The 21,058-nt window shown below is 54.3% G+C and overlaps 1 protein-coding gene across 1 annotated transcript in view; it reads left to right on the top strand.

The window, feature by feature from the left end:
* The first annotated feature begins 7,280 nt into the window (after window positions 1–7,280).
* Window positions 7,281–21,058, top strand: part of ARRDC1 (arrestin domain containing 1) — a 38,170-nt gene continuing 24,392 nt past the window's right edge. Inside the window, exon 1 of the mRNA XM_075170469.1 lies at window positions 7,281–7,490. Within this exon, the coding sequence (XP_075026570.1) occupies window positions 7,373–7,490 (118 nt within the window). The 5' untranslated portion in view covers window positions 7,281–7,372. The remainder of the gene's footprint in view (window positions 7,491–21,058) is intronic.

Raw genomic sequence — 21,058 nt, 5'->3', positions numbered from 1 at the left:
TTTGCCAACTGGCCCAATACAAGGGCCACAAAGCAACTGGCTGCACAAGCATCATTGTTGCCTGGTCACTTGGTGAAAATGAGTTGTAGACTCACCTTTATTTGCCACCAGCTCAGCTGGCAGTGTCGTGGGCTGGTAGGAGATGTCCAGCACGGGCAGAGCCTCCATCAGCACCATGCCGACGCACGGCTGGGGCAGACAGCGCTTGTGTCGTGGCAGTGGAGGACTTTTTAATGATGCCTCCTGCTCCGGCCAGGGCAGGTTTGTCAGATGTGACTCACCTGCTGCGTGACAAGTCTGGCTGGCCTCAGACCAGCGACCTTTGAGTCTTGTGTATTAGCTCATGGAAACCCAAATCAACAATGACTGGGGAAAGGGAAATATCTGATGAGGGACAATCCCGAACAGGCCTGCTGTGGGCAGGGGGTGAGAGCTGGATTGAGCAGGGGTAGGAACAGCAAGGTGCGGTGGTGGGGGACACCCATGCCCCCCCACCTGCTTTTCCACCCAGCATCCACCCACGATGCAATCAGCCAGCAAACTCTTTTGGAAAGCATTACTTCACAAAGAAAAATGTTCAGCGGCTGACGGTGCCCTCAGGCAGGGCTCTGCTCTAGCAGCAGCGTGGGCTGAGAGATTAACTCCTTCCCCTGCACGCCTGGGTCTGGGTGGCTTTCTGGTCCACCCCATGGGGTGTCCTTGGCGTCAGCACTGCTGGTGTGCCGTCCTGTCCCTTACCCAGGCCCTGGGTGATGGGGAAGGGGCTCTGCACATAGGTTGCATGCTTATGCTATGGAGGTGTGTTCTTGTTCAGAAGGGGACCCTGAGCTGTGTCACCGGGTGTTGGGCTGCTCGCTCCACTGGAGCTGCTTGCAGCAGCAGGCAGGGGTGGGTGTGTGTCAGTGTCGCCCTGAGCCTTGGTCCTCTGGATGCATCTGCCCCTGCACCAAGCCATGGTTTGGCTCAGACATCCCGCTCCAGCAAGTGCCAAGAGGGTTGCTCTCTGCATTCCTGCGAGAGCAGCTGCTGGGACATGTTTCTCCATGCTGGGGATTGATATTTTTTGCTCTGGACACATGGAGTGACTGATGATGAGCTGGAAAATGAAGTGTTTCTCTCGGCAGCGGTGGGGGGAGATGGGTGCCGAGAGAGGGAGTGGGATTCTCCATGAGTTGGCAAAGGAAGCTAGATGTGGGAGAGGAGCATGGGTGTTGCGGGGTGCCCCCACCCCAGGGCTCTCAAGCTGGGTCATTGATATGACTCTTTGTGCATGATCATCTCTCCCCAGACACCTCCTCCTGGGCTGTGTGGAGGGTTGGGGGGTTTCTTGGTGATTTTTGTCCCTGGCATCTAAGGCAGGGTCCATCCCACAGCTTTTTATCAACTAGAAGTGGGACATCTGGACTGGTTGAGCAAATTAATCCTAGCAGGGGGCTGCTGAGCCACACAGAGATCCACTCCTCTAGTTGGCAGCTGTGGTGGTCTCAGATATCACCATTGCTGCCTTCTGTCCCTGGATTTTCGTCACTGCCTCGCTGCTGGAGGCTATCTCCACCACAGCCAGCAATGTGGGAGTGCTCCTCAGCCATTTCTTGGAGGGAATTCAATGGATTTAAGTGAAAGTGCGGTGAGATGAAAGTGCAGTGAGTGAAAGGAGGTGAGATGGTAGACTTTGCATGGGAGTAGCTGTTGAGATGTCGCATCCCAGCTGGTGAGTCTGTGGTGAGGCAGTGATCTCTACCAAACGTTAGGAGTGTGGGAAGAGCTGCTGGCTGGGGTTGTAGTGCGTTGCTGTCCTGGCCAGCTATGCTGTGATGTTGTTAGATGAAGCTGTTACAGGGGAAAAGGGAAGTAGAAGAACTGGGCAGTGAAGGGAAGGGAGATGTGAGAACCAGGTCAAATACAGGATCCAAATGTCTTGCACCTCAGGTGGTGATCAGGCAGGGTTAGAGATCTCGCTGCTGTTGGACCCTCCGGCTGCTCAGGACACCGCCTGGGATGGCAGACACCCCGGTGTTGGGCTGCCCTGCTCCCACAGCACAGCTTTTCCCTGAAGAAGCCCCTCTGGGGTCCCCATGAGCCTTGACATCAGCCAGCTCATACATGTTAAACAGCGATAGCCGCCTTTCCCTGGCATCGTGGGAACCCGAGCCCAAATACGCATGGTTTTACAGTGAGGGAGAAATGCGAAATACTGCGTGGTGCTGGGGGTATGAAAGTCCAGACCTTGGTTTTAATTCGGCCCTTTTCTCAGGCGAGGTCCCACTTGGGATCACGGAGAGCGAGCGAGTGAATCCTCCTGTTCCCAGAGCCTGTAGGTGAGCGCAAACAAACCACTGTCCCTGCTCTGCCTGCGTGCGGATGCTGAACCCCGTGGGGAAGGGAGGACAGGCGTCCCACCATCTGATCCTCCTCCCCAGTCCCACACTGAGCAACAGAGGCTCTTCCGGTGAAGGAGGAGATCAGAAATCCAGTCAGCGCGATTAGAATTATAATAATGGTAATTAATGCCTTGCCTCTCTCTAAGGATTTTCTAGTGAGGCTTGCCAGGTGCTGGTGGGATATTAACTAATTAAAGCAATAGCACCCAGGTGAAGGGGATGGGTGCCAGCTGGGTCGTGGGACCGCAGGGGCTCAGCTGGGGGCTCGCTCTCCCTGCCCTCATCTTTCTCCATGGCCTGGGGGGCAGATTAAATTGGAAGAGCTGGCTTAGGAAGGATGGCCCTTCCTCCAGGGATGAGGGTTAACGTAAGGGGGAGAAGAACAGGTCAGGAGCACCCTGTGTGTTACCCGCGGATGCTCATCTGGCCCTTGTGACGTGAGCTAAAGAGCTTGCACATACATCTAAGAGCATTTGGGGATAAATAAACTCTAATGCATCAATTCCACGTGTGTGCACGTGTCTGTATGTGGGAGGCTGCTCCTGCACGCAGATTTCCATCGACGCACAAATGCCAGTACGTGGGCATGTAGACACAAGCCAGCACAATAACACGAAGGCTGGAGAAAATGCTTTACAGGGAGAGACTTGAAGAGCTCAAATTGCTCAGTTTATCAAGGGAATTGAGAGGTGTCTTCATTTTGATGTGTAAGTACCATCACAAGGAGAAATTACTTGGCACTAAAGGACTCTCTAATGTCAGAGAAAGGCAGAGCAAGAACCAGTGGCTGAAGCCTGCCAAAGTCGGACTAAAAAGCAGGCGTGCACATTGGCAGCAAAAGGGATGAGCAGCGGAAGCAAACTGCCAAGGGACATGGCAGGGTTTTTTTGTCCCTTGGTGAAGGGTAGTCTCATCTCTGGTAGAGGTGCCTCAGCCAATATTTTCTGTAATCGGGCACACAGTATGAGGGTAAGCAGATGATATTTATGCTATTACAGCCCCTTAGGTTTTTTTTTCCCTTTCTCACTCCTTGAATGAATCCTGGGACACTGTCTCAGGATACAGGGTCATGAAGCATCCATGGGATGGAGCCCAAAGCTGCTGCCTGGCTCCCTCGCAGGGCCCCTGATCACTTACTGCTCTCTTCTCCTTGACCCCAGGAGTGGGGCTGGTGGCCCTCGTGTCTGGGGGCTTGGTGCAACCATGGGGTGTATCAGGGAGATGCAGTTCCAGGAGCGGCTGGGGGCTGCTGCAGAGTCCCAGGACATTGAGATCCCAGAGCTTCATACACCACCGGTGGCACGCTTAGCTCTAATGCCACCATGTGCCCTTGGGGAAGCTGTCTGCGAGCAGCCTCGCCGGCCCACAGCCGAGCCCGTGAACCCACAGAACGGAGACCAGGGACCTTGGCTGTGGTCTCCTGTGGAGGAGAGGGTGGGTGTGCAGGAAGGTGTGGCTGAACAATGCTACGTGTGAACTGGTGAAAGGTGTCAGCCCGAAACAAATGAGTAATTGTTGCTGTTGGTATCAGATGACGTGGTTGACTGATCAGCTGAGAAGCGGTGAGGTACTGAGTGAAGCAGGGAAGTGATTTAGAAAGGTAATAAACATAAGTAATATAAGTCTATCGGTATTATGGATTTTATATACATACATAGGTATATAAAATAGTTATTGGTGGTGTATATAGCATAACTATAACAGCAGTGAGCCCTCCATGGGCTCGCTGTTCACATATGTGTATTTTAGTCCAAGGGAAGCTTAAGAAACTAACTTCCTTGGCCGTGCCGCTCTGCTGCTTTATCTCTTCCTCCATCACAGCCGCTCCGGTGCCTGACCTTACGGGGTGTGGTGGGCTGACCTGGCCAGCCGCAAAGCCCCCACCCAGTCGCTCGCTTGCTCCCCTCAGCAGGATGGGGAAGAGCAAAAGTGAGAAGACTTGAGGGCTGAGGGAGAGACTCCTCATCCTCTTGTAACAGAGGGGCTAGAGAGCCGGAGAGGCTAGGAGCGTCCCCAGGGTGCCCAGCAGCACCCTGCAAGGCTGGCCCGTCTTCCCAGCAGCCACGTACCCCGAAGCGACAGAGTGGGTGGAAATGACCTTGCAAACTACAAATTGCCCCAGGGATAACGTGCTGCTGCCTCACCCAGAAGTGTTCACATCATTAAACGCCGTATCAGTCACGGCTCGGGTATTCTCGAGCATTTCCGCGGTGCCTCTCCCTGAGGACTCCCGGGTCCCTCGCTCAGCTCAGCCCCACCGGGTGAGATGATCGCGTCCAGCATGGGGGAAACTGAGGCACAGTCATGTGGGGCTGTGCCTCGTCCGTGTCACCAGGCACAGCTGCAGGACAACATCTGGAAGGTCAAAAGAGGAACAGATTTAAGTCACAAGACAATGCCTATGACTTAACCATGAAGCCTTTTGCATATATATAACAATACATATATAGATAGTACAAAACTTGCAGCCACAGTTGATCCCTTCGTGGGCACATTTTGCCCATGCGTGAGAGCACTCGCAGCCGCTCTCCCAGGGCCTGTGGTCAAAGCTTATCTGTGCTGTGGGCAGAGCACGGCTCAGGTGCCAGTGGGGGTGTTTTATTGATAAATGCTCTTTTTTTTAATAACTACTATGTTCTTTGTCAAGAAATTTCATGTTCCTTGAAGTTAGGGCAATGTGATGACATCTGAAAGGAAAATTTTTTTCTAAAATCGGGGTTGACATTTGTTTTTCTTTTCTCTTTTTAAATTTCCCTTTTAATAAGGGAAAAAGGAGGAAGGGAGAGCAGACAGAACCCAAAGGAAGTGAGATTTCCCACCACCACAACCCTTCAAAACAATTTTTTTAAAGCAAAACAATGGTCCAAAATAGCAGGAAAGTGAATCTTTTGCAGTTTACCAAGCATCCTGAGCTTTTTTTTTTTACCCGCTCTGAATTTCGGTGTTAGTGACTCCGCACGCAATTAGAAAACAGGGGTGACTCTGGGGCACATGCAGATGAGCAGGGAGGCAGGAATGCAAATACACGTTTGACTCCAATGAGTAAAACCCTCCTTAACCCAGCACTGCTGGGCCCATACTGGGAACGGCAGTGCCCTGGCACCACAGACATTGAATATATTGAATTATATCCATCCAGTTACGTCTTACAAACTGCTATGCACAGCGTAGCCATGGTCTGAGGGATGGATTAATGCCATAGTGTCGCTGCCAGCCATGTCACGAGCAGGGCTCCCGTATTTGTGTCTAAGCACACGGCGCCTGTCTTGCAGTACTGTAGCTGTGCCACAGCGTGCACAGCCGCGGCCGGAGCCCGGGTGCCTTTGTTCAGCTCCTGGCGCAGGAATCCTTTTTATTCACATTGTGACCTTGGGCGAGCAACTTCGCCGTGCTTAAAATTAACTTTTCTGCAAACAAGGCGCATAAATCTCTTTGCGTCAGGAGAGCTGTGGCGCAGCACGAGGGGCCTGGTTTTGGCGAAGGGGTTTGTTCACCCCAAGTTGTCCCTTTGGGGTGAGGGTGCCAGGGCTGCCCCTGCTGTAGGGGGACCCCCAACAGTGCACAGAGCCTTCAGCCACTTTCCATGGGGGAAGGGGGTTCAGTAAAATCTGCTGTAGCGCAGGGTGCTTTTGGCCCCCCGCAATGTGTTTGGTTTTGCTGGCAGAGCTAAACAGGGGCTGCAGAGACTGATGAAAGAGGCTGCAGGCTCGTCTTACAAAAAACAGAGCTTGGAGAAAATCGCCGTGTGTAGCCTGGCAAAACAAAAGCTAAGGGCAGCACAAGGAGAGTGGTGTATGGATGTATCCGAGGGTACGCCCCCGCGGGAGATGAGATGCTGAAAGCCTTGGCACAAGACCGTAGGGCTGTACATTGCCTATGACTATGCACAGGCAGGAAAAATAAGAGGTAGCTTTTAAACACCGGAGGAGGGAAGGCCTGGAAGAGCTTCCCAGCAGGAGCCCTGTGCACTGGGAATACAAAAACTCCTTTGGTGCTTTACGAGGGGTTTTACATTGTGACACCCACCGTAAGGCGGCACGGAGGGTCCCGCAGCCCCGTGTGACCGGGCTAGCGTCACTGCAGGACGTCTGTCTGTCCGGCCGGGTCCGGGCTGGGTGTACTCTGCAGATAAACAGCTCGTTTTATACTTATTAATTCTGCCCGTGTATGCAGCCTGCTTGTCAGCGGCTGGGAGGCCTCGCCAGGAGGTGCCTTTCTCCAGCGCTGCATTCAGTGTGGGTTTTACAGATGGTTTTTATTCAATCACGCAGCACTGAGGGGGACACGGCAAGTGTGATGGAAGCAAGCCCGCTGCTCGCCCCCCAGCTCCCCGGGACGTCCCAGCCGGGTCAGACACCTTCACCCCGCCGATCTGCACAGGGTGCGGGGCTGTCGTTTAGCCCTCAGCCCCGGTCCCAGGCAGCCATCGGGACCCCTGTATTTGCCTCTCGCTGGACACTTAAAGTGATAAAAATAGGAGGGGGGAGAGGTGACAGCTGGGCCGGGAGAATTACAGGGAGGAGATCAGATTAGAGGGAGCAGGGAGCACCAGGAGGCAAGATGGCCCCATGCTGGGGCAGTCACCTCCTTCCCTCACAGCCTGTCCCCACAACCGGCTCCTTCCCTCACAGCCCGGCCCCACAACCGGCTCCTTCCCTCACACCCTGGCCCCACAACCGGCTCCTTCCCTCACAGCCCGGCGCCACAACCGGCTCCTTCCCTCACACCCTGGCCCCACAACCGGCTCCTTCCCTCACAGCCCTGCCTCACAACCGGCTCCTTCCCTCACACCCTGGCCCCACAAGCTGCCCCGGCCCTCAGGGCCCGCCCCGGCCCCCACAGCGCGGCCGGGCCGGGGCGGGAGGAGGCGGGGCGGGGCGGAGCCGGCCCGCCGGGGCAGGGACGTCGCGGGCCGGCGCGGCGCGGCGCGGCAGGTAGCGCTGCCGGCGGAGCGGGCCGGGCTGGGCCGGGCCGGTCGGGACGGCGCGGCCATGGGGAAGGTGCAGCTCTTCGAGATCCGACTGGGCGAGAGCCGCGTCGTCTACGGCCCCGGCGAGCCGCTGGCCGGCACCGTCACCGTGCGCCTCTCGGGCTCGCTGCAGTACCGAGGTGAGCCCGCGGCCTGCCCGCCGCCTCCCGGGCTGGGGGTGCCCCCTGCCCGCCTCCCCCGGGCGGCGGGGCCGGGGTGGGCCGGGCCGGGTCCCTGCCTCGGCGGTAGCGTGCCCGCGGGGCCCAGGGGCGGTGCGGGTGCCCCGGGGGGCGCGGGCTCCCCTCGCCCGTGGAGCGCCGTGGGGCTGGTGGCGGGGGGGGGGCGCGGGGAAGAGCCAGGTCCCCCCCCTCCCCCGGCGCTGGGGAGCGGGTGCTTCGGGGCTTGCCCCTCGCTTCTCCCCCTCCTGCCATGAGGCGGTCCGGGAGGGGAGCGGCGGGGCTGATAGGAGCAACCTGCTGAATTGTTTCCTCCTCTGCTTCCTCGTACTTTTTTCTCCCATCCCATAAAAAAACAAACAAACCAACCCTCCCCCCCAAAAAAAACAAACCAAAAAATCCCAGCACGGGCTTGTTTCACAGGAGCCTCCGAAGCTGGCGGGTGTCCAGGGCGGTGGCACCGGGAGGTGGCCGGAGGAGCCTGGTCCCCGCGTCCAGCCTTTCCCGGAGCCCTGCGGCCTCCCTGGGCTGCCGGCATTGCCGTGGCGGCAGCCCCTGAACACCGGGCCCTTGTGCTCCTGGGTCTGACGGAGCGCCAAAATGCGTATTTTTGATGGGAGGAGATAGGCGATGTGATGTCCTGGCCGGTGGCTGCCCCAGCCCCAGCAGGAGGGGTGCCCACCCGTTTCCAGGCACGATCCGTGGCGAGCAACCGTTTCGTAACGTCTCGAATGAACTTGAACGTTTTGAGTTGCGGAAGTACCAGTTCGGGAGATGTCCAGGCTGCGTACATGGTCCTGCGTGTGCCGGGGAGAGAGTGCCTGCCTGCGGGGCAGGCAGCTGCAGGCAGGCAGCGGTGGTCTCCGCTGTGTTCGTGGTGCAGGAGGTATCAGGGGTACGTGGGGGGCTGTTAACTCCAAGTGAGACCCAGGCCCTGTTGGTGGCTGGTGCAGTCCGTCAGGGCGGAGGTACGGGGATGGACTGGGCGGAGGTGAGCTGCTCGGTTCAGATCTTCCAAACTGTGAACTTGCTCCCCCACCCTAGAGGAGTCATTCGCATTTACAAGTTAGTTTTGTGCTCAGTGCCATGGAAATGCAAACTGATTTGCTATTTTCCCTGAGGTTGTCTTGCTTGCTTCTCCTATGTGCACACTTCTTCCTTTATTACAAATTATTGGGGGGGAAAAAAGACCGAAGAATGTAAAATGCGAAGTCTCTTGAACAGAGACATCAGCCCGGATGATGGTGCCTATGCTTGCCTATTTCTTTTGCGAGCACCTCTCCTAGTTGTGTGCAATAGCTTTTTGGAAGCTTCCTCAGGAAAAAAATATCTAGGACAAGTGCAGACTTGTAGCCTGTTTAACTCCTGTCGGAGCAAAACAGTTGCACATCCAGCATTTATCTCTTTGGAGGGTACTCCCAGCCGTACTTCCCCCAGCAAAAACGTTCTTAATGAAGTGTGTCTGACTTCCATCCTCAGCCCGTGCCTTTGGCTTCCACCCCTGTTCCTGAAGGCGCCTCTTGGGCGAGATGAGAGCGTTTGGCCTTGGAGGGCTCGCTTGTGCTGGCCCCTTGCGCTGCCAGCTGCCTGGGGCTGGCCACGGTTACACCTTGCTGTTGCCTGTACAACTCCCACCTTGGAGAAGAACTGCTAGGTTCTCTTCTACGCCAGATCTCCTTTGCTTCCCAGCGTGCTGCAGCTGATTGTCTTGGGGAAGGAGGAAGGTGTCTCTTTGTTCTGGACCTTCTTTCTGCTTCCTTATTGCTTTGACTCTGAAACTTTGGGGTCGGGTGTACATATTGGTCCTGAAGCCAGGAGGGGTTTTGCTCTTGGATCTAGTGTTTGATGCTAATGCGGGGATTTTGGTAAGACGCTGGGGCTCTAGGATACTTGGCAGAAGCATTGAGCCGAAATCTGAGGTGGGCTGTGTGTGCCTGTTCCTTCTGCTTCTATGCAGAGGTGACCTGAGTGGCTGTTTTGGGCTGAGGTCTCTGCAAACTGGCTTCACCAGCTGGGGCAGAAACTTTCCATCACTGGTGTCTGAACGTGCCCAAATAAGTCATGTTGGGATATGACACCAACGTCTGCAGAGCGCGAGGTGACTTTGCTGTGTGTCCTCCCAGCTGCACTGTATCCTATGGTCTCTGGTGTTTAAACCCTCCACGCTTGGGCCGGGGATCTCTCAGATGGGCACCTTCTGCTTCCTTCTGGCTGAACAAAATGTCTCGTCCTCAGAGGAGGAGGCTTGTGTAGCTGCTGAAACATCCTTCTTGGTGTGACAGCAGGCAACTACCTGCTGGAAAGAGGTCTTAAAGGGACTAGTCAGCCCTATTGAGCTCCACGGGCTCAGCAGCAGAGGGATCAGACAACCTCTGACATGCTGTGGCTTTCTGCTGGGGTGTGGGGAGAGGTGGATGGCATCAATTTGTGTTGTATAGTATATACATCTACACCTCCTGTGACCAGCAACGACTTTTCAGACTAATAAACAGCTCGCAGGAGAAGACACGAAGTCCTCGCCCATTGCAATCTGGCCCACAGCACCGAGACTTGGTGCTTTCCATTTCCTGAACCGGACCAGTCTGGTGCGGTGGCTTCTCTCAGTGTTGTGGTTTTGGAGATCACAACTGCAAACAAGCCTGTAGATGACTACTTCACACGTAGCTCGTTTTATGGCTCTTGGAAATTGCACCTTCTGAAAGGTGGACAATACAAACAAACAAAGCTCGTTCTGCCTTGCTAAACACGCCAGAAATCTTGGGTCATAGGAAAGCGTAACTGGAGACACACCTTTCAGGATCATAAATGCTCCCACCTACGCTGTCTTCTATGCCAGCCCTGCTGACTAGCAGTAATGGCTACTCAGCAGCACATCTTCTTCAGCTGACTGTGTGGCAGCGTCACAAATGACGACTGGCCTTTGGTGACCCACACAGACCTTCTGGGGAGGCACGCTTCTCCCCATGGCTGTGCCAGGGTGAAGGTCCTTCCCTGAAAACTTCTGAGCCTCGGGGGAGAGCGCTAATGGGAATGCAGAATTCCTAATCATTGTGCCTGGCTTGCTGAGTAAATCATCAAACATGGGTGTACAAAGAGTAATTAATCTTAACAGGAAGCTGGTGCTGGGACAGCTGGAGATGGAGTTAATTTGAGGGGAGGGAGGAGGGAAATAAGTTTGTTCAGAGCAGGGCAGGCAGCCCCGGTCGCTGGCAGGAGCATGCTGGAACAAAGGCTTGTGCTGCTCGGGGATGCTGGAGCACTTTCCTCTCAACTCAGCGGCTTCCAGGGGCCATGCAGATTATTTCGGTCCTGCCTGCCATTCAGCGAGGCTTCTTGCGGGCAGAAGTGTAATGTTAAAATAACAGCCCTCTTTCCCAGGTCACTAAGAGTAAAGAAACTGCAAGTGCTTTCTGGAGCAGATTTCAGCACTTTGGTGCTCTATTATTTAGCTGTCCAGGTTTATATGATGACTTGACTTTAAAATCACTCCCTTGAACTACAAAGCTCCAGACACAAGTACCTACGTCTATTCATGCTCTCGAAGTACCCAGGTACATAATTCCCATTTCTGCAGAGCAGAGAGCCTGTGAATCATAATTTCCTTCTCTAATCTTAAATGTAGTAAATATTCTTACTTCTCATATGGAGAACTGAGAAAGCTAGTGGTGAAGAAGGGGGTTGAAAAGCAGGTCATTCGAATCCCAAGTCATGTGTCCAAACTAAAACATGACTGCTGTTTCCCTAGGAGGGCAGTGGGAAGAAGTTTGGGTTTTGCTAACGTGTAAGGTGGTTCTGACCTGCGTGTAACCTCTGCCCTTCCTGGGAGAAAGAGGTGACACTGAAGGACTGTGTTGGCCACGATCCTCTGCACCACTTGACCTCTGAAACAGAAGGAAACGTTCCCGCAGAAAGGCTGTGGGCTGCTTAGGAAAGTGATGTTGAAAGGATGGATTCTGTCCCCAGTTATCAGTCTGAAGCTTGCTCTATCCCGAGATGGAAGTCTGTCTTCTGTACAGGTGGATTTGAAATTTCTATGCTTGGCAGCATATGTCACCTATAAATCATCGGGGTGGGAGAGACCCCACGGCTGGTCTCTGCTTTGGGGTGCAGTGTGGCAAGGGAGCGCGGTGCCTGCAGGGCAGAGCTGAGCAAGGGCCCGGTGGGTTTGGAAGGCAGGATCCAAAGCTGGCGCTGATACCGGCAGTGCCCGGTGAGGTCCTCGAGCCGTCTGGCATCCGCTAGCGGCGGTGGGTGCCAGGGCGAGGCTGGCACTGATGCGCAGGAATGCTCATACATCGTTCTGCAGCATTGCTCCGGCAGGCTGGATGGCTCCTGCTGTAGGGGAAGTGGATTAACTTTCTTTTCTCATTGTCTGGAGCGAGACAGCAGGGAGCTGTGTGGCCAAGTCTGTCTGAGGCTGTGGAACAAAAGAGGGATTTTTGCTCTCCTGGCTGGTTTGCTGCTAGAGCTCCAACTCCTCTGGAGTCAATAACTAATCACGAGATTGTTTTGTGTCTCGTCACTGCAGCGTGTGTCTCTCTCCGCTGCTCCCCCCGCCTGCGCACCACTTGTGCTCATCTAAAAAGCTCTGTTTGCCGCTTTCCTTGGCGAGGAGACATGCTGCGGCCTCCCCTCTCTTGTTTAACAAAATGAGAGAACAAGTGGAGCGGAGTTCTGTCTGTCTGATTTGCTTCCAAGTGTGACAAACCGGGTGTGAGTGCTTATTCCTTCCCCAGAGCAGCGCAGAGCTGGTAGAGATGTAGCTTGTCTTTCGGGGCTGGACTCAGGTAGGCAGCAGGGAGGCTCCCTGGCTGGAAAGGAGGAGTCTGTGGGTTTACATCCCTCTCCTCCCGAGGCAGCTCCCTATCCCTAGCGCGGCCCCGCAGGCAGGGTCGGGCGAGGGGGAGCCCCTCTGCCAAGGGAGGTGTGGGTGCACGGATGGGCATGCTCTGCTCGTAGTGTGTTGTGGAATACCTTTTGCTGAAGGTCATCCTTGAGGAAGAAGTATGTCTGTAGAAGCCACATAGCTAGCACTTGACTTGGGGAAGTCTTACTAGAGGCTGTCATGGCCAGGAAGAGTAGGATGGACATGCAGACCATCATCTACCATCTGGAGAAGGGGATGCTTGGGCTTTTCCAAGAGAAGAAGGGCAATGGGGTGGTTGGGTTGTGCTGCGAGGCTGCTGCAGACCTGACCTGTGCAAAAGCATAGAGAAAGGTCCTCTGCCAGGCATTGAAGCAAGTCTTTCCCTCTCCTGCTTAGGCAGATGCTCCTGAAACGGCCTGGCAGGCACACCAGGGGCTGGGTTTTGGTTTGGTGCCTCTTTTCTTGAGGGCTGATTGCCGAGATATCCAATGTACAACCTTTAGGCTACTGTTGTGACCTCTGAAGCTTGGCAACAGGGATTGCTGTGCAAGTTAATTATCTCTTTGTGCTACTCTTGAAATTTGTCGCTCTTCAAATCTCTTGTGTGGAAGTGCAAAGTGCTTAGGAGATGAGAAAATGAGCAAAGGACCAGATTGTTGCCAGTCAGCAGATTTTTGTCTTGTGCACAGTTGTGCCTGCGTGTGCTCCAAGTCCCTGGGTCATGTTTAGGATCTGAAACAGGTGAAATGGCTTCAGACCACAAAGATGCGCAGGCTTCTGCCTCCTTGTGATGGCTTTTAAACAGCAACTTCACATCCTCCAGCTCTCTTTGGCCAATGGGGTGCCAGTGTCAAGTGTGAGCTGGGTGTTTTGCTGTGAATAAGCTTGTGGATAGAGGCTTTTCACCAGAAAGGGCTTAGCTGTGGCTGGGTACCGCTTTGTCCAGCATCAGGTACTGCATTCAGAAGGGTGGTCAATGCCATGTGGTTAAATTGAATGGCTTCAACAAACTCCCGCAGGTGTATCGGAACCCTGAGATGATGGCGGTGGAGGGGATATGGGGGTGTCCTGAGGTAAGGATGGATGCTGCTTTTGACCCCCTTTTGCCAGTCTGGAATTATTTGGAGACCTAGTGTAAAAACACCCTGACTTTTGAGCACCTTAATCTTGATTAAAAACTGGAGCTTATCAGATGCCTGTAGCAAAAAGGCTGCTTCCAAGAAGCATGAATCATTCCTGGAGCACTAATGCTTATAACTTCCAACCCTTTGTTCTTGCTGATACGTCGTGGTTTAACCCCAGCCGCCGGCAACTAATCCCCACCCAGCCGCTCGCTCACTCTCCCCTGGTAGGACAGGGGAGAGAATTGGAAGAGTAAAAGTGAGAAAACTCCTGGGTTGAGATAAAGACAGTTTAATAGGTAAAGCAAAAGCCACACAAGCAAAGCAAAACAAGGAATTCATTCACTCCTTCCCATCAGCAGGCAGGTGTTCAGCCATCTCCAGGAAAGCAGGGCTCCATCGCTCCATCATGCGTAACAGTGACTTGGGAAGACAAACGTCGTAACTTCCTTCCTTCTTCCTTCCCCTTCCTTCTTTTTCCTCCAGCTTTATATGCTGAGCATGACGCCATATGGTATGGAATATCCCTTTGGTCAGTTGGGGTCAGCTGTCCCAGCCGTGTCCCCTCCCAACTTCTTGTGCCCCCCCAGCCTGCTCGCTGGTGGGGTGGGGTGAGGAGCAGAAAAGGCCTTGACTCTGTCTAAGCACTGCTCAGCAGTAATGAAAACATCCCTGTGTTATCAACACTGTTTTGAGCACAACCCCAAAACATAGCCCCATACTAGCTACTATGAAGATGATTAACTCTACCCCAGCCAAAACCAGCATGATGGAAGCGTGCTCTTGGTTGTTCTAGCTCCAGCAGCTCAGGCCAGAGGTAGCGATGTTGCAGCAGCTTGCTGTCCATCACTCCCAAACGCACCCGCCTTAATCCCAAATGCTCCCTGCAATAAGATTTGAGTAAAACTGGCTCGGACGGCAACATCTCCAGGGAGGAGAGCTCAGTGTTTGGGTATGAGTTGGTGCCTTCTTGACGGGGAGTATCAGCATGGGACTGAATGTCAGGTCTGGGGGTTTTGCTCTCAGTCCCGAATGCTGCGTTTTCTGTCTGCTTGGACCTCTGCAGGTGTCCAGCCTGCCTGCGAGGACTGTCTTACCAACTTGTAGCGTTCCTAGCATTGCGGGGATTTGTTATGTATCTTGTGCTCTGATAATGACAAGAACATAAGTGGTTTTTCCAAACTGATGATCTTGCTATAAATAGAGAATCCAGCTGCTTGCATTGAATGGCATCAAAGAAAATCATAGGAGCAGCTCTTATGCAGAATGAAGTGAATTCTGGTTGCTTTCTCCGAAGATGCTGGGGCTGGGGGAGGGGGATTTCCTGACAACCGAGGCGTGCGAAAGCAATGCTCGAGAGCTTGCTGTGGTGTGTGAAATCTTCAGCGGGGAGCAGGTGAGGCGAGGCAACCGGGATTTCCGGTCGCGCCGTCCCACGCTGCACCTTCCTGCCTCCCCACCGGAGAACCTGCCTGCGCCGGTACCCGGGTGGAACGAGGAGTCACTAAATGCAGGGTTGCTTTACTGCTTATAAATAAGGCTTTTCAGGAAAAGGCAGTTGAAGCCTCCACTGCTAGGAGGAGGTGAGCTGGCTCCGGGCTTGTGCCTGGGAGCTGCAGCAGTGCTAAATCACTTGGAGGTGTCTCAGCAAATTCTAGCTGCTGACTTGTGAGTTCAGCGCCTGGAGCGGAGCGGCAGGGTCGATGAGCCTTAGTGCAGAGTTACGCGTGGTTGCTTGTCCCCCGTGCTCTTCTCTTCTCTCCTAGTATGCGGGCTCCGATCCCTCACACCAAAACTGTTGTTTCCAGAATGACTGAGCAGTCCTGAACTTGCTGCTTTAGTCCTCCTCAGTGCCTTGGAGACAGAGGCTCGCTCAGGACGCCTGCTTATGGCCATACCGTCTGTGCTGAATCCTTTCAGCCCAGGTGCATGTTGTGGGGGGGGGTCCAGCCTGAAACAGGCCTTTTTCTGGCCGACTAGGTGCTGAGCTGATTTTGCGAGTGCTCCTCTCTGAGGACAGGGAGTGAGTGATGGGGAGTTCATGCCCGGGAGCATCGTTGGAGCCCCAGGAGGGGATGGAGGAGCATCACCTCCTCTCCTGAGCATCTGCATGGCATCTGCAGGGCTGGCTGTTGCTGAGAAGACCGGGTGACCTGTGTCAGGCCGTGTTTTGGGTGGCAGTGAGGATCTGCAAAAATGAGCATCAGCCAACAGGAGTTGTTCTAGCTTTAACTCCTAGACAAGTGTATCTGAGAGTCTCAGAAGAAAATGAGCGTGACTCAGTCCCGCAGCAGAGTCTGGCCCACAGGAGCCCTTGTGCTCTGGCATTACAGTAAGCCTGTTAAGCATGAATTTCCAGAAGTCTTTGAAGCCTTTATTTAGAAAGAGCCTGAAAAGGGAGTAGGCTCTGGTGAATCAACCTCTTTGTGGTAAGCAGAGAAACCTGATCAGTCGGCTGTTTATCTGCCTGCAGTGGCTTTTGCACCCAGCGCGGAGGGGTGATGTTCCTGCGGCAGGGGCAGAGGGGCTGTCTGGGGGGGAGAGCTTGTTAAACCTGCTCCGGGGTGTGGGAAGAACAGAGCGGAGCTGGCAGTGGTCGCAAACAGAGGTGTGTTCCCAGGACATCAGAGAGCTCAGCCTCCCTGGCTGCTCCTTGTGTCAGGTGAATCGCCGGTTTGTTCTGCCAGTGAGAACAAATCACTGTTCTCAGTGAAGGTGCCTGGCTTCGCACTTGCACTCGGGAAAGAATAATTGAGTTTGTTAATGAGTTTCAAGGGGCAGTTTGCTACAGGGTGGACCTGACTGGTCTTAAAGCACCCAGCAAATGCCTCCTGGGACCTGCAGTGCTGTGTGGTAGACTGTAGTGGGGTTTCTTGCCCGGTTCTTCCATTTTTAGACAGCCAAGTCAAGTGTACCAGAATATCTTAACTGCTTTGGCCTAAAGTAGTGCTAAGTGCTGGGTGGAAACCTATTTCAGTTTGGGCAAGCTATTAAAAAAGAGGTTCCTCTTTTCTGTTTCAGCGCTGCTCAGCCCGAGGAAGGGTGGCTGTGGTCCCTGGCTGGCTGAAGTGTTGAGAGCTGGCAGGTCCTGGCGTCTGTCAGCATTCCTGTGCGCCGGGGTGAGCTGCTGGCTCTGCTCCACTTGTCTGGCTGCACGTTGGGCATCAGGGACTTGCATTCCCCTCCCACAGAGCTGTTACAGGGGCCAAACACTGAGGATTAAGATGCTCTGACTGCTTATGTTGTACAGTCTTGTTTTGCTTTGAAGAGCATAGCTTGCTTAAATTGAGGTTGCCCAAGGCTCACAAAAGCAAGTTTAAGTTGCCCAGATCTCCTGAGAAGGATGACAGTAAATTAGGACCTGCCTTGTTCAGGGGATCATGAGTAAACCTTGCCCGGACCTCACCGAGATCCTAAATACGAGGTGTTTCTGCATCAAGCTGGCAGCATCTGCTGCTGAGAGGTGCCGGTGCTGACAGGCAGCCTGCAGCCCTGCAGAGCTCTGGGCAGCGGGGCGAGGGTGAGACGAGGAGCTGGGCTATACCGAGCTGTACTGAGCTCTGTGCAGAAAAGATGAGGAAGAGAGAGCACAGGCGGTGACAGAGGTCATGTTATTTGCTGGGTTCTGCTGGGCAACAAGCTGAGCTGCTGTTAGCCAGCATGACACTTGCTGTAAGCCCTGCTGTAAGCCCCTGCCCGTCCTAGTAAATGTGCAGCCTGCTCTCTCGTGGATGGGGCGAACAGAAGCGAATCTTGAGCATAACTCTATAAGGAGGGCAGGCACACTCGTCGCCAAACAGATCAGTCTGTCCCTCTCTGAATTTCTGTCCAGAGAAGTGGAAAGAAGTTTCTCGAGACTGAAAGTTGGCTTCACACACCAGAGCGGTTTGCTGCTGCTATCTCCTGCAGCCTTCTGCTCCTCTGCAACCTCTTTGCATATCCCCTCTGATAGTTGGAGAGATGGATATTAGGAGAGGAGGCTGTGAATGCTGGCACTGCGGCTGAGGTGGGCGGCTGGCATGGAGATTTTCACAGTGAGCTGTGAGATCTGCCTCTCCCTGCCAAATACTTAGTTTGCCTCAGTGCCTCCTGTGCTGCTGTCTGATCTGGCTGTTCCCAGCGCTTAGGGGTGTCTGCATCTGCTATCCGGGCTTGGGAGGAAGAGGCCGGTCCCTCAGCATGCTATGGTGGTGCTCGGTCGCTCTTCTTGCATGAGGACCCGAGGGCTGGCATCGCCGAGCCCTGCCGTGTGTGTGGCAGCAGGCATTGCATGAAGCAGTTCTGCTGGGTCATGCCACCTGTTTAGGATGGGGCAAGAGTTTGGGCTCCCAAAAATGGTCCGACGTACAACTTTCTCCTTCCCCGCTTCCTCTGTAGCCACCATCGAGGGGTATTGCCTGTCCCAGGTCCAGCCTGGGCTGTTGCTGCAGGGAGCCCGTGGGTGTGTTGGTTGGCAGCCTGGCTCTGGTGCCTCCAGCGGGGAGGCTGGGGAAGGTGGCACGGTGAGGGGAGCGATAGTTGTGGGGCTGTGCACCCCTGCCAGACCGCATGCACAGACTGCGCTGCCCGGCTGTTACGGTGCAACCACCTCTGCCCTTGTGGGCTCTCAAGGCAAAGTAACCCCATTCCTCCCCACCTCTCTTCCCAGGCTGATTGGGTGACACAGCACTGGGACCTACATCAATCTGAAGCTTCAAAACAAAACAACTTGTCCTTTTTTTGCAAGAGGCAGTTTTGGAGAAAGGGGATGCTGGGGGAGTCCTTTCTGGAGCGTGCTTGGTGAGCAGTGAGGTGGTTGTGGCGAGCAGCAGTGTGGCAAGGATCGGGATGAAGAGCTGGACGGGGTGCAGCCCATCAGTCGGGCTCTGTGTGTTGATCCTGTGGTGTTTCATGCCTGTCGCTAAGGAGCTGCGGTTGCCTTTGGCAGCAGGACTGGCAGATCCAACGCACAAACTTTGTGGCATGCGGCCGTCTCCCTCCCGCAGCCCGTGTAGCCGCCTTCCTCAGTGAGTTTTCCACCTGCAGCCCAACATGTGCAAAGGCAAGCTTGTCAAATGTGCTCAACCGGGGATTTTGTTCCACATGTTTGAGATGACCCCCTTCCTCCGAGGGCAGCTGGCGTGCTGATAAAACACTGTGATGCTATAAATAAACCTGTCCACTCCGCAAGGGAGAAAAGCTTTCAGTTTGAACAGGAGTTTGCTCTGAACAGGAGCCCAAGAGTTCGCTTTCTTCCCTTGGGATGTATGTTGACCCCTGATTTTGGTGGGGGAGCTGGAAAATGTAGGTTTCCCTGTTGCTCTCAGCCTGATGGAAGAAAGTGCTTGCAGAGGGGAGAGGATTGACCTGCTTGGGAGAGGACTTGGATAAGGTTTGTTGCTCCGCTTTTCTACAGGCAGACACCTGCCCAGTCTCCCTTTGGAGACTTCTGCATTTGCTAGAATGAGGACATCCTCCATGTGTTGGTACCACCTGCATGGACATGCCCCTCCTTGCGCTGGGCTGGACTCTGGCTAAAATAACTCGTGCGTAGCTTAAATAATGGCTCTGGGTCGCTTTGCCTGTGTAGCAGAGGGGTCACTCCCTTGTTGTTGCTGCAGGTGGAGTTTTTAGAGGCTGTGTTTGGGAGCTGGTCCAGCCTTCCTGCAGCGTGGGGCTGTGTTGAGTGGGTCGGGGCTTCTTGCAGGTTGTGTGGGAGACCCAGCTGGGTCCTCCTGCCTTAGCTTGTCAGGAGGTAAATACAGCCAGGGGAAACAGGCACTTCTGGCCTTTAGGATGGGTTTTGCTGAGCTTGGGCTTGCAGGGCTGGCTCTGCTGCTGTGGAAATCAGCTCACCAAAAGGTCAGGCCCAGGAAGGGAGGGACCGTCCCTTCCACTGCTGTGTGTGATTCGCCTGGTTCGGTCATTTGCAGGGCACAGAGGGCAAGTGCCAACCTGGGGGAGGAATGGCTGAGCAACAGATCTCTCTTCTGGAGACCAAACGGTGCTAAAGCTTGTGTCACTGCAGAGAGGGCTGCAGGGTGGACCTGAGCCCCAGCTGGGCTTGTGTGTGGCAGGAGCATTGCCCGCAGGGACAAAGATGGGTCAAACTGTAGCAACGACTCGGTATTTCACTGGGAGCCTGTCTGCAGTCTCAGAGAAGAAAGCTGTATTGGGTGTGACTTGTGCAGGAGGTGGGATGTCCCCCTGGGTCATGGGGAGCAGCAGCCGAGTCCTCCGTGTGCTGGAGGCTGCTGGTGGTGTGGGAGATACTGCTCAACGTGTGTCAGTTCCAGACAAGTCACCTCCTGGGGCCCGGCTACGGGCTTGGGTTTGAGTTGAGATGGAAAGCATGAACTACTCTTTTAGACAACTCCTCTCCTTCCACTTTAGAGGCCAAATCCCCTTCCTGCCCCTGTGCTGGGCTCTTGGGAAGGAAGAAGATAAAAACCTCCCCAGACAATCCTTAACCTCATGCCAAACCCGCCACTGCCTCCAGCATTTGATGTAAGCTCTGCTCTTGCTTCACTGGCTTGTGAAATGCCCAAAACTGTTTGTGTCTCAAGAACTGACAGGATGGACCCAGAACGATGGGGACAGCTGAGAATTAATTAGGAGCTGTTGGTTTAATTAGCAGTGTCTCAGTATATTCATGCATGAGGGCTGGGCATCAGGCGAGTAGCGTATCTTGTGAGCTTCCAGCCTTCCTGCTTATAGGACATGAGCCCTTTGTGTCTGAGGTTGTACCTGTGCATTTCTGTGTAAAGGCCATCAGTACAAAGGTCTCATCCTGCTCTTCTTTGGGGTCTCACCTTTCTCGGTGTCCACTTTTTATGGAGCTTTTCTAGGAATTACCCCGTCTCTACACACTGGTTGAGAGTAACTTGCTCTGTCTGCAGGTCTTGCTGACTCCTAGGCTTTCCATCTTCCCAGCACCATCTGGTCCTGCTTTGCTGGGAGTATGGGTAACCCCAAACCCATCTTCTTCATCCAGATTTACAGGGCCAGAAGATCTCAGGGCATACTAAAACTTGTGATCTTTGTCTCTTGAACCAAGAGGTTTCACTCCAGGGTGGAGCTGTGGTGCTGTGTGTCGAGGTGACCTCCTGCTGCCGCTGCAACAGCCCATCGATCCGTCAAGGGCAGCTCCCCACTGGAGAGTTGGGGAGCGGTTGGGGCTCAAGGCGATCCATCACACCCTTCTCCCAGGGCTGTTTCTGGCCCCTGTGGCTTGCGGGGCTGGGGGGGAGAGGTGGCTTGTTCCCAGTTCATGGGAGGCTCTCAGTCCCTGCAGCTCTGTGCATACAGACAGCAACTTGAGGGAATCTAATTAAAACGTGGTGATAGCTGCCTGCTGTGGCTCTGATGGAGAGGGATGAGGAAAGGGAGCTCTGGCTTCCCGTGGCTGGTTTCCATGAGATGAAGATTTATCTGATGCAGACTCGCTCATCTCCCACAGCACTTTCTCCCCCTCTGCTCCCCCATTATCTGGATCCAGGCGTGCACGTTTTCCAAAGGGTATCTCAGTCCCCAGGTACCCTCGGAGCCCATTACAAATGCGTGCG

Source organism: Calonectris borealis, chromosome 21, assembly GCF_964195595.1.
Source record: "Calonectris borealis chromosome 21, bCalBor7.hap1.2, whole genome shotgun sequence".
Taxonomy (NCBI): domain Eukaryota; kingdom Metazoa; phylum Chordata; class Aves; order Procellariiformes; family Procellariidae; genus Calonectris; species Calonectris borealis.
The sequence above is the reverse complement of the archived record's forward strand: the minus strand, read 5'-3'. Positions and strand labels throughout refer to the sequence as shown.